This window comes from Adiantum capillus-veneris, chromosome 11, assembly GCF_014529385.1.
Source record: "Adiantum capillus-veneris isolate H3 chromosome 11, ASM1452938v2, whole genome shotgun sequence".
Lineage (NCBI taxonomy): Eukaryota > Viridiplantae > Streptophyta > Polypodiopsida > Polypodiales > Pteridaceae > Adiantum > Adiantum capillus-veneris.
This window is the reverse complement of record NC_140941.1, coordinates 21,316,923-21,330,471: the sequence shown is the minus strand read 5'-3', so window position 1 is coordinate 21,330,471 and position 13,549 is coordinate 21,316,923. Positions and strand designations below refer to the sequence as shown.

General features: G+C 45.6%; 1 protein-coding gene across 1 annotated transcript; it reads right to left on the bottom strand.

The window, feature by feature from the left end:
* Positions 1-9,225: 9,225 nt before the first annotated feature.
* Positions 9,226-12,971, bottom strand: LOC147446976 (70 kDa peptidyl-prolyl isomerase-like). The gene is made up of 13 exons (XM_086522893.1): positions 12,797-12,971; positions 12,207-12,293; positions 11,844-12,104; positions 11,670-11,750; positions 11,503-11,583; positions 11,175-11,369; positions 10,995-11,081; positions 10,734-10,909; positions 10,529-10,651; positions 10,281-10,427; positions 10,074-10,201; positions 9,802-9,924; positions 9,226-9,660 (listed from the first exon to the last, which is right to left on the bottom strand). Exons 1-13 carry the CDS (start codon positions 12,924-12,926, stop codon positions 9,648-9,650), a joined length of 1,632 nt encoding a protein of 543 aa, XP_086379019.1. The 5' UTR covers positions 12,927-12,971; the 3' UTR covers positions 9,226-9,647.
* Positions 12,972-13,549: the final 578 nt, after the last annotated feature.

Genomic DNA, 13,549 nt, shown 5'->3' with positions numbered 1-13,549 from the left:
ATGTTCAATAGCAAAGAGTCAAAAATTGAAAGCTCTATCGTAGATTGTGCAAGCTTATCTAGATCTTCCCAATCCGATTGCTCTATGTCTGTTGGTCGTACCCCCTTTGTCTTGATAGGCTTCACTTGTTTCTTATGCACCAAGACATTGTAGCATTGTTTCTGCCATATGACAAGATTGTGTGCACCCTCAAGATTCTTGATGTGCAAAAGGTTGTTGTTGTCATTGTTGCTTGCCATAACTTCAACCTAAAAATAGGAAATTGAAGCCTCTATTGACCGGAATCTCAAACTTGGTCTACAACACTGATAGCCACTGACAAAGAAACACAAGATCAGTTGTACAAACTGATCTGAGCTAGTCTAAAAAATTCAAGCTGCAGATTCAGACTTGGCAGTCTATCTAATTTGAAAATTTAAACTCAATAGTCTGTAGAATTGAGATTATCCAACAATCTGCAGCTGCAATAATCCAATTCAGCTTCAACAATATATAATCTTGCTTCAACTTCAACAATTTAGATTCAGATCTTCTACACTTTTGGCACACTCTTGGAAACCCTTGCTAAAAACCCTTGCTCATTGCCTACCTCAAAACTGAGTTACCAAGCTTACAGATCTGAGAGCTCGAAGCTCATAAGCACTCTCTCTGCAGGTTTGCTGCTCCACTTACAAGACCAAGATGACCTTGCTCTCAATCTCGCACATTGTTGCAATGACAAAGACTATCTACACACTCTGATGTTGAACCAGAGTTCTAATGCTGAACCAAAACACTGCTGTTGAAACACATATTTGATATTGAGGCACGCTCATCGCACAAGCTTGTGAAACCACAGATTTGATGCCAGCTTGTGAAACCACAGATTTGATGCCAGTTTTTAAGGATCGAGTGAAGCTCAAACTACAGATTCAGACTCGACAGTCTGTCCAATCTGTAGATTCAGACTCAACAGTCTACAGAATTCAGACCTAGCAATCTGCAAAATGCAGACATAGCAATGTGTCGAATTCAGACTTAGCAAACTGATTATAGTGCAGAATCAGACGCAGCAATAAAGGGATGGAGATGCATGCACATAAGTTAAAGATGGAGAGGATAGCTTTGATACATTATTTGTGGGTACAAAAGAGTTGTATCTCTTTAGGTTTTTTTGATAGATATAGTGTAGGATTATACAACCGCCCGATAAGGGTGCGGATATACAACAACGTGGCCCTTTATCCCAACAATTGTAAGTTGGTGTACGTAAATCCAGGCGTGCTATTCCAAGATATACAACCACCCGTAAGGGTACAAATATACAACTGCCCAATAGGGGTGCAGACGGGCACGTGGCCCTTTATCCCAGCAATTGTAAGTTGGTGTACGAAAATCCAGGCGTGCTATTCCAAGGCCCAGCCTCCCACAGGTCCATAAGAGCCCTTTTTTCACAAAGGCTCAGCCATTTTGTTTTTTTGGATCTTGTCAGCAGACTTAGGAGCCTACCTCGTCCTTTCTCTTCTACACCATATTGAAATCTCCTATAAGAAGCCATTCCCCTTCAATAGAAGTATCTGTGAGATGTAACAACAGTTTGGCTCTTTCTTCAGCAGCGCAAGGGCCACATATGTTGATAATGGTAATTGGTTGATCTACCCAATTAACCCTCACTCCTAGAGCTCTCCCAAAGAGGTGATTTAAGGCCACCTTAGGCTCTAGGTCCTTGTCCACAATAGTAGACGCTATTGTACTCGTCTACTCCCTCTCCATAGAATATCAACTTCTTTTGCTTTCTTATGCTGAAAGTATCTAGGTGATGCTCCTGAATGGCTTAATAGCTAATTTCCTTACCTTTTTATACTTCCTCCCAAAATAGGATGTTCTTCTTCCGGGTTTTTAATCCCTTCACGTTCCATGGCTTGATAACTATATGTTCCATTACTGCAAAAGAGGCACAAACTCCTCCACCTCGAGAAAGGCTACCTCCATAATTTCTTTCCTGTTATCCTCCTTGATTGACACTTTCCCAGCTTCAATCTTCTAGGAGCTTGCCAATCTAGTTGTCAAGAGGTTCTCGACCTAAGTATCCCACAACGCATCAAAAAGATTATCATACAAAAAGGGGATTTTAGGGATATATGGTGGGAGTTGTTTCTATTGACCTAACACCCTAGCTTTGGATTTGAAGCGTTTGCAGAGACATTGGAAACCTACAACCATCCTTCGTCCTTCTTTCTAAAGGTGGGTGAGAGCACAATCTCTTGAAACACTCGGGATTTTGTTTTTTGTTGAGCGATAGACAAAAACTGATGGGTCGAGGCCTCTCCTATTTCTTGAGGGCTTTTGTGTTGTCTTTGGGTTGCCCATTCTTCCCAGATTGTTCGGTGTTTTTCTACGGTGGGATCTTGGATAGTCAGGTTTCATTGCCCGCTTTAAACTCTTCTAGAATTCTAGTCATCTTTATTATGTTTTTGAAATTTTTTTCACTACAATAGCAATTATAAAATTATAATCATAGTGGCACGATGCCATAGGTGAAAAAATAGCTTCAAGCACAGTATCATAACAAAACTCGGCCTATGTTGTTGCTATCTATGACAAGATAGCGAAGTGGGAAGCCCCCAAGACGTCCCCTTTCGCTAGCTCGTGTACAATTTGCTCAGAGGCACACGTAGCCACATAGAAGCCTTTCCCCATTGTCGTGAACTGGCAAACCTCACTTCTTTTGTTCATCGCCATAGCTGCATGTTGGGGTAAAAGGCGGCTGTGCCTTTGCCCTGTGCCGAACGTTAGTGTCTGACCACCCGCTGACTTACTAACCTATTCGTTATATATACATGGTCAATAAGGAGATAGGGACACACTGCTCCATTCTCCACCCACACAACATGTATTTGTCCAGTAGCATTACAGGAAACAAAGCAAGGTTGCGTTAATTTCTTGGAACGCTCAGGCTATCTGAAAAGGTATTGCAATAGCAACGCTAAGGTCTCAATGATATAGCGCAACAGAGAAGCAAAAAGCAAATCGTTGGGCTTCTCAGACAGCGTTACAGAGTGAAAAGAGAGCGAGAGAGAGCGTCTCCGCGCGCGCGCGTGTGTGTGTGTGTGTGTGCGCGCATATATATATATATATATATATATATATATATATATAGAGAGAGAGAGAGAGAGAGAGAGAGAGAGAGAGAGAGAGAGAGAGCCGGGATAGCTAAATCACAAGTCACAAGAGATCCAGCATTGGTCGTTGGTGGATCTCATCAATCTCCTCCATGGTCAGCAATCTAATCAGGCGTCGTGCATGTCGGGCCAAAGTGATCTGAATCCTTTGATGTAGCCTCCGTCGATGCTGTGTAGTCCTCCCCAGTCGTGGGCATCTGGATCTCCCCAACTCAATCGCTCGGTCGATCAGTGTGCCTCTGGCGTGAGGCGACAAGATCTGTTGTGGTAGTAGGTCCTCTGAGTGTCCAGTGTCTGCTCTAAAGAAGTTTGTGATGTGTCTCTGAGACTGGCTGGCCTCTCCTCCCATCATGCTCTCTCTGTGTCTGCGCAACTCGAGCAGAAACAAACCCAAGCATCTCTGATCCTCGTACCTCATGGCTGTGGGGAGTGGTCAAAAGCCCTCTCTGAACAAGCAGTGGAAGCGGCCTCGTATCTCCTAGTAGACAGGGCAATGGCATGTGTAGTGTAACTCTGTCTCAGGCTCCATGTCACATAGGGGGCATGTCCTAGCCTCTGCTGGTACTCCGCTATATCTCCCAGTCTCGATCCGCAGCTAGTGTGAAGATGTGCGTAACTGGTCAATAGCACACCGTGTCCCATGAGACAAGTGGGTGTCCATGTATCTGGGCCTTGTCACAAAACCGTCTGCTGTAAGCTGGAGAAGATGCTCTCTGTAGAAAGCCATCTTCGTGCCCAATGCCTGTGCTGGTTGTATCCATGTCCTCCTGGTCTCTAGCTGAGTCAAGTCCTAGCGGATGAGCCTAGTGATCTTGGACTGTGTAAGAGTCAAGGAGGGTGCATCCAGTGAGTACTGGAAGGGGGGCAACCTGTCTATATTGAATCCATGTGCTTGGAACCATGATGTCATCTCCCCATACCAACATGCTATATCTCCGTGCATGGCTAGCTGTCGGGAGGACTCAAGTGCAAGGCGTTCGTATCTGTCTCTCTGGCAAGTTCCCACATGCGGTGTATGAAGGAGACACATTTGGTAAGCACCTCAACCACTAGTGGGGGGGCAACTAGCTTTGCTCGGATACTGGCACGTAGTACTGAAGCCTTGGCTCTAAAGAGCCGCGAGATCATAGAGACCAAGGGCTTCTCCATGTCTCCCCATCCATCAGAGCGACCTACCCTCCTGTGATGATCCAATGAAGGCCTCAAATCTCGGCTCCGTAGAGCAATGCAGAAGCCACTAAAGTTTCAAAGAGCCAGAGCTTCGTCCGAGGCTCCTGAAACTGTACCTGTAAACACATCCTCTCCAATCTACCCAGTGCCGAATGGGCTCTGGTCAATCTAGTTTCTGCTGCTCTCCTCAATGAAAATGCTGGTCCACTAAAAACCACTCCAAGGTAAGTGTAAGCGTTTGTATACTCCACCGTCTCCTGGCCATATGTGAATGCGAGCGTTGATCTCTTGATCCACTGTGGGGTGGTATTAAATACCATGACCTTGGTTTTACCAATGTTAACAGACAAACCACTTTCATGGGCAAACATATGCAAAGCATCCAAGTGACGTTGCATCCCCTCCGGAGAGTCGGAGATCAACACAATATCATCAGCCTATAACAATAGCAGAATCCATGTCCCTGTCAGCGGTGCACCTCTATCCCCATCTTTCTCAATGTAGTCAGAAACCTCATCCACATACATACCAAATAGAGTAGGAGAGAGCGGGCAGCCCTGCTTCACCCCAATAGTGGAGTGAACCGGTGTAGATAGACCCTCTGAGATGCGTACATGCCCTACTACCGATCTGTACAGTGCCATTATCCCCCAAGTGAGCTATGTGGGTACTCCCATCTCCTATAATTTGCGCATCAATCTAGCTCTGGGTACTGTGTCAAATGCTTTGCGGAAGTCCACAAAGCTACAATAGATCCTTCCTACGGGATCTGCCCTCCTCTATAATGGCCCTGAGTGTCAAGATATGGTCAAGAGTAGAAAAACCTCTCCTGAACCCGGCCTGCCCAGATGCACGCACTCCCTCTCTCTCTGCCCATCTACTCAGTTGCGGCTGCTCGAGAATGGATGCGCACAACCGTGCCAGTGTGTGTCCCAATCATGATAGTGCGATAATTCTTGGGCTCCATGGGGTCTCCTGATTTGAAAATAGGTACAATCGTGGATAGGCTCCATGTACACAGGCAAGCCCTGACACATGGCACGGTTAAACATCATTGCTAGAAGCTCTGCTAGTAGATCTCTCGCATGCATGAAATGCTCCGCCACAAGGCCATCATGATCATATGCTCTCCCAGTCCCCATCCTGTGAATGGCCTTCTTTACCATCTCAGTGATGAAAAAAGCATATGTGTGTGGGCATGGATCGGGGAGGTCGGGAAGGGGCGACTGTCCAGAAACTGTGTACAGAGATGATGCGTATTGACCCCAGATCTCTATAGAGGTAATGCCAGGGGGGGGGGACAGCTCATGGAAGAGGCGCCACACCTCACGTGAGTCCTGACTCAAGAATAGCTGGTAGAGATCCTGCTCTAGTAGAGCCAAAAAAAACCCTCTTCTTTCGCCCCACTAGGCATCAGAAGTCAATTTGTGACTGTCTGTGAGTGATGTCCCCCAAAAGCACTTCCCTCTGAAGTCTGGCTCTAGTCAGGGGGCATTCCTCATCATACCAGTTTTTTTGAGGCATGCTCCCAGAACGGCATCTATGCTCAGGCTGGGTGTGTGGGTATACCTCTGCTGCGTCATGTAATGTCTGTGTCAGTATAGTAGTAAGCTCCTCCAGAGGTCGTCCTGGCTCCTCAGTGCATAGATGTCTGTAGATCCCGTCTATGTATACAAAATCCGTCTCTCGTGTGAAGGTGTAGCGAGTAGGGACTGCTACCCGTGGAATGTGTGCTACATTAAACTGGAAAGAGATGGTCAGCAACACAATAGCATGATCCACTGCCACCCCGACAGGTCTGGGCCCAACTATGAGATCCTGAATACTTAGAGATGAGGCTTGGTTGTGCCATGACATAATCCACTGTGCTGGCTCCACGTCTGTGCGAAAAGCATGTGAAGCCTCCTGCAGCGGGAAATCTCTGTAGGCCATTCAAGATGGCCAATCCATGTGCAGTCGCCATGTCTATCAAGTGTCGTCCATACTCAGTATGTTCCCCATCTTGTGATAGTCTAAATAGGCCCGTTTCTGCAACATCCAGCTCTCTCAACATCTCCTTTGAAGTATTATAAAATATTGTCTGATGATGGGCGGTCCTGGCATTAAAGTCCCCTAGAATGATAATGTCCCCATCTCTAGAGAATTCCCATATGTCATCATCCAAAATAGAGAAGGGAGACTGTCCTCTGTGTGGTGCATATACTGACGCACTTGGGGGAAAGTAGCAAATAGCAATATAAAGATATTTGCCATTCTCTACTCTCAATCTCACCCACATGTACCTAGCTTGCTCATCCCTACGAGCTACATGTGTCAATGGCTGCAACTCCTCCTTGAATAACACTGACTCCTCCTAAGCCCCGCCCTCTGTGCTCTGATTGTGCCTTTTGTTCACAGGCTGTCTCCCATTTGTATCCACTAATGTGAGGCATAGACTGCCCAGGGGCCTGATGTGTCTTAGAGTAGAAGATGATGTCTCTCCCATGAAAACTCTCCTCAAAAACACCCACATCAAGTCGCATAGATCCGTTACAATCCCAGGTAGCAACTATGAGTGTGGTCCCATAGGTCTCACACCGTCATGTGGAGCGTGGCTCCAATATCACTACTCTTCCGTCTCGGTAAAAAGTAATCTTACCTTTTTCCCTTGCCGCTCTAATTTTTGGCATTACCTCTTACAAATGGACTACCTGTGAGAGGGTAAGGTAATCCCCAAGAAAGATGCCCGTCTTCTTAAGAGTTGGTCTCTTCTTCAAAAAGTCTTTCTTCGCTTCCATGGAGGGAAAATGAAGGATAAGTTAAGTACCCTTTCTTTCAAGGTTTCCCTCTTGCTCCCACTTTTTTTGTTGCCCACTCTCCAAGCTCTTGAGTGCATCGGCTCATGAACTCCCAGCAAAGCCATGAGTTCTTTTACCTCTTCGTGTACATTATCTTTGTCTTTCAAGCCGCAGATTCTCACGTGTAGAGAGCCTCTTAAAGTCTCAGGTTGATAATAGTGAGTGTGGATGTTGTTTTCTTACTTTTACCCTTCTTGGCAACCTCAATCCACTTCTCAGCCTCGTCTGCTTTCTGTTGAGTCTTTTGTGATAACGTCCACCCAAGAGGTCGTCATTTTTTTATGTTGCTTCTCCCCCTCTTTGATGGCTCGCACTTGCTCTTTCATTGTGTTGAGTTCTTCTACCACCGAGGGTTGCAATTCTCCTTCTTCAAGCGTGTTCCGTGATCGTGCATCCACAAGCTCCCGCACAAGTGACGCAATCTCTTCGTCTTGGACCGTCACACAATCTCCCATTGCCGTAATCTTGCTTTCTTGGGCCAAAACACAGTCTTCGAGGGCTTTTATAGTCCCTAGTAGATGGCGGTTGATCTTGTTGATAGAGAGCAATCGTTACCGCATCTCCAACACATCAACCTCGTCTCAATCTCCAAATATACGACATCTGCTCTCTGACAACGACACGTGTGCACACCCGGCATCATCCTCGACATTAGACGTTCTGGCCATCGGGTTTTCTCTCAGTCTCGACATCGGCTTCAATCTTCGACATCGAGCTCTTCGGTTTCGACTTTCTCATCATCGTCCTCTCCGGCACCACACTCTCCAATATAGATTTTTCTTCGGCATCCCTTTTTTCGCATCAGCATACGTTAGGATTTTGGACAGCTTTGGAGTGCGGAGTATTCAGCCATATACAGGTGCATGTGTGCATGTGTGGGCAGCCCGACTAGTGGTCGATACAAACGACGGATGGGTGTCATTGTTGCAAGCCATATGCAAGTGTTCTTTCCAGGTTACTTTCAGCTCTACATAGCTGAGAAATGAGGGCTTCTATAGCCGTGTTTTGCATGCGGAAGCGGTCCATGTGCGGGTTCGGATTGACACTTAGATGCATACCCATGTACACTGGTGGTAGTGGAGACATTTGAGGAGGTTTTGCAGGCGTTCTGCACAGAGACCTTCAAAATTTAGCTACGAGGAGCAAGCCAAGGAAGAGGCAAAAATTCCACCCTACAACCACCAAACCCACCATTCCCACACCTCCAGGTATGCAAATAGACCCAACAAACAAGTAAATAGAAACAAAACAACCACAGAATAAAGAAAAGGTCCCCAGCAGAGAGAGCGAGAAACAGGAAGGAGACAAAGAGAAAGCAGAAAGCCCAGTTGATAAAAAAATTAAAATTAAAAAAATCAAACCGATCAGGGTGCACAGGCATATGTGCAGAGAAGAGGGGGAGGAACAAAAGGGTCAAGAGGAGGGGAAGGGGGGGGGGGGACAACAACATGTCAGCGTCTGGTGCGAGGAAACTAAGCGGCGTGCAGGTGAGAGGCAACCACTACATGCACACACAAGGAATGGAGGACAGTCACCGCCATAGGCATATGTGCAGAGAAGAGGGGGAGGAACAAAAGGGGCAAGAGAAGAGGGGGGGGGAGGGGGACACCAACATGTCAGCATCTGGTGCAAGGAAACTAAGCGGCGTGCAGGTGAGAGGCAACCACTACATGCAAGAGCAATCTCCGTGTGCACACAAGGAATGGAGGACAGTCACCGCCATAAATTTTCACTTCCAACGCCATTTCAAGTTGTCAGGCTACTGCAGTGAAACTGTTCTATCCAAATTCTGTCATACTGATAGCCTGCCATGTCATGTCTTCCAGATGAACAACCATCATCCTGATAGTAATTCGCTGAAAAGAAATGCAACAAAAAAGTTCCAGCAGTGTTCATACAAGTTCCATTGCAGCTTGAACAAGGCACAATACTTCTAAAATCCTACAGTCACTACCACACCAAATGTCAATACACCAAGATTTCAGGGCACGTAACAAACAATAGCTTCATTCTTGCACCCAATCTGTAAGGTAAAACTAACTTCACGACACACAAAAAGGGTGGCCAACTTTGTTCGAATTATCAATAATTGATTCCACAAAACTGTACAAAAAGTTGCCTGCTGGTATGATGAATCAATGAAACTCAGGAGTCGCTCCACACCACCATCTAAACATTAGCAAGTGGCACATGCGGCATCCCACAATCAACCTTCTGCTTTGATTGTAGCTGTTCACAACTAGATGCATTTCAACAGAAGTACAAAGTGCACCACGTGACCTCACTCAAAAACCCTGCCATTCTCCTTCCATTAACAAATATAAGCGTGCAGAACATGCTTTAACAAACTCATAGCTTCTTCTACACCAAGGCCCAATCCGCAGCTCAAATATATGGAAACAATCTCTCCATCGGAAGTGCCGAAAGCACATCTGAATTGTAGCAGTGCAAGCATCTACCGTCCCCTAGCAAATCAGAATTATTTTCCAGGCCTGCAAATAGAGCATTCAACTGATGAAAACCTCTTCGTTGGGCTAAAGCCACTCCAACAGTCAAGTAGTGCACAATTCCAGAGGTAAAAACCAGGAGCCGAAAGGTTACAAGTTGATTTCAGCACAGGTAAGACAGCTTACCCTGATTTTTTTGCAATATCCACTTTATTCATTCGTGAAAATAAGTTTTCAAACATTTCAGCTGACTTTTTCTGATATTGGCTTTCGATCTGCCTCAGCTTCTTCAATTCCAGCTTAACCTCCCTGCATCAAATTGAAAGCACATGAAAACAACTCAAGACTTTTCTACCTCCTATCGGTCTCATTCGAAAACACCCTTGCACTTTTCAACTGTGTCTTTTGTTTGGTACTACATCATTACTAACATCTAGAATGAAAGCAATCGCACCCACCGATTATCTGGATCTATTAAAAAAGCTTTTTGAATGTCTGACTCTGCAAGGTCCAACTCTCCAACCTGTATGTATGCCTGTAATCTTCTGTAAAGAGCCTTCAAGTTTTCTGGCTCTAGCTCTAGAACCTGGGACGAGATCGTTACAGGTGAAGACCAGAAGAATAAAGGGAAATCATACAATTTGCAAATCTCCAGATATACAAACCCTTGAGCACAGGTCCACAGCCACCCTGAACTCGTTGAGCTTGAGCTTGCAGGCAGCACAATTCAGATAGCATGATATTTTTAAAGCCTGCGCCTGCTGCTTCTCATCCTCTGAAAAGGGCTTATCCTGCTCAATGTATCTTGCAGCCTGCAGAAAATGTCATGATAAACAAGCATTGCAAATCAATAATTGTGAATTGCAAGACCTCCTTATCCTTTGAAACCTTCTCGGCAAGAAGCTAGACGTACCCCCTCATATCTCTTAGCAGCCCGCCAGTACTTTCCAACCTTAAAGAAACCATTGCCCTCTTCTTTTTTTTTTGCCGCCGCCTCGAGCTTTTCAGCAGCATTCATCTGCCAAAAGTCCTTTTCCTGTGGAAGAACACATCTGAAAATTAATAGGCCATAAAACCGCAGTCAATCAGCGAGGCCTAAACCTTGCTAGCAACTGTACCTTTGTGAAAGAGATAAGCTCCACCTCATACACCAAGGTAGAGTTTGGAGGCACTACTGCCAAATCCCTCCGGGTTTCTACTGCACCAAAACCATACGCCGGCAGGATGGTAATGGATGCAATTTCCCCTTTCTTCATTTTAGTTACAGCCACGTCCAGACCCAGGACTACTTGGTCTGTGCAACAACATTCCAGAAATCAGCTAAAAGCCCCGCAACAAACATATTTAGCTTCAAGAACAAATAGCAACACACAAACTACCTCCATCTATGGTGAATTCAAAAGGCTCTCCCGTCAAGCCCTTTTTCTCGAAAATTGTCCCATCCACTAACTTACCAACATACTTCACTGCAGCCAACTCATCCAAAATTACTAAAGGCTAAGAGAAAACAAGTGACCCAGGAACTGACACCCTCCCATTCACTGACAAAACCAACCTACCACAAACAATGCTACCATCCTTAGGCTTCTCGTAACCTTCTCCGACTTTCAAAATTTTCTTGACAACATTCTCATTGTCAACTACAATCTCCACACTTTTCCAAGTGAATAGCTCCAAATCAATAGTCAGGTTGGCATAAGGGGGAACCTTGGAATGCTGGTAAGAGCCAGAAGTCCCCTTCTCACCAAAGGCATCTATGAACAGCACCAAAACGTCAAGAATGAGCTTCAATACAGACCTAGAGTTCCACAGAATTTGAAACTGCTACGAAGGCAATGAGGGACGATAACAAACCGAGAGTTTATACACCAAGACTCAGACACGTACATTGTGGTTTCACACTCAAGGAAACCACCTCTCCTCTTTTCATTGTTTTAATGGCTCTCGCAACTGCAGGACAAAAATGACCTGCAAAAGGAAACTTACCATCAGAACAAGTCTGGGATTAAGAGGTAGCATGGCTGCTACAGAAAACTGCAATAGAGAATAACTACCATCTCGAACATAAAATTGTGTTCCCAGATCAGATGTTTTTGCAACAATAGTCCCATCATCGAGTCTCACTTCATACTTCACTGCAGCCATTATTTTTTAACTGAGCATGAGAAGTGAAAAGCCCACCCATTTTCAAAATCAGCTCAGTTTACAGTGCAACAAGAGTAGCTCACCAATAACTTCATCCGCATCCTTGGGAGTTGCCCAACCAACCCCCTCCTTCACTATCCGCTTCAAGATACCACCATCTCTGCAAACATCTCTTACAGTTGCCCACGACAAGAGTTCCACATCAAATACAAGTGTAGCATCTGGAGGTATGACAGGTGGGGACCCTGGAGACCCATACGCAAGTTCCGGCGGAATGGTCAATATGGCTCGTTCCCCTTTTCTCATAGTGGGAATACCTTGATCCCATCCAAGAATAACTTCACCTAGATATACAAAAAACAATGCAATCATAATCGCCCAATTAACTCCGGCTCAGTATACCAGAAAACACCATAATTTTCAGGACTATCGACATCCCAACCAACCTTGGCCCAGCTTGAAAACAAAGGGCTTCCCACGGTCTCTACTTGAATCAAACTTGCTCCCATCTTGCAAGGTCCCGATGTAATGAACTGCATTAAACAACAAAGTCAACTACTCATCAGTCATGTAATCAAGATCACAACATGCAGCAGGATTGAAGCTAATTAAGCCCTGGGCTCTGCATTAATGAGGGTCTCCTATGTTGCTCAACCATGACAGTGTGACGCACAATACCCACTAGTTACCATATTAGACAAACGAAAATAACATTTTCTGCCACCCCTTGAAACTAGAAAGATAGTCGGACAAGGCAAGAATAACTCATTTCAAGGATGCTATTTTCATGAACCTGGCAGATGTATCAGTACCTACAATTCCAACTCGGAAAGCGTACTAGTCTCGGCTTCGCTACCACTGTTATTGAATGAAAAAGCTAGCCTTAATCCATGCAAACCCTTCGGTTTGCACTCAAAACGAGAGAGGTCCACATGCACAAAAAACACTAGCACCAGCTTGTCGCCCAAGATAGAAGAAGAGGAGAAACAGAGTCTTAACGTACGTTCCTGAACGCATACGATAAGCGCACACATACCAGAAACCTCGTCTCCAGTTTCTGGCTTGAAATAACCGACGCCAGCTTTGACGAGCTTCTTTTTGAGGCCAAGTTCTCCAATTTCCCGCTCCTCACCTTCCTTCTGAAGAGGACTCAGCTCCAACGCCATTGCCTCCTACGCACAGCACTCCCCGAAATATCTTGGAGAATAAATGCCGAGAGAGAGAGAGAGAGAGAGAAGCCTGTTGAGAGAGAGGTTGTGGACCGTTGGATATCGCTTGTCGATGAGTGCCACATGGCAAAGTTAATGATGCAAATTATTATTATTGTATTATATATTACTATTATGTCCCTCTCACATCTTGTTTTATGCAATAGGCCCATTGCCTGCAAACTGGAAGTCGAGGGAAGGCAACCGACGACAGTCCGGGATGAAGGGAAGGCCTTTCTCCACATGCATTCACAAGATGCAAAGGGAAGGAAGGCTTCTCTCTCTCTCTCTCTCTCTCTCTCTCTCTCTCTCTCTTATGCGCGCGCATGAGGATCCATTGAAGGAGCATGCTCTCAGACGAGATGGGGTAGCATGAGGTAGGGTGCAAGAAAGCAAGGATGCATATCTAGAGTGGGGAGGGTGCAGAGTAGGGCATCCAAGCATGCTATGAGTGAAGTACAGACCTAAGAGTAGGGTAGCGACGGGCTCGCTGTGCAAGGCACAAAAGAGATAGGAAGGAGAGGGCATCAAGCAGTGCACAGGAGGGGGAGAATGGGTTGTAGGCGGGGGTGGGAATATTT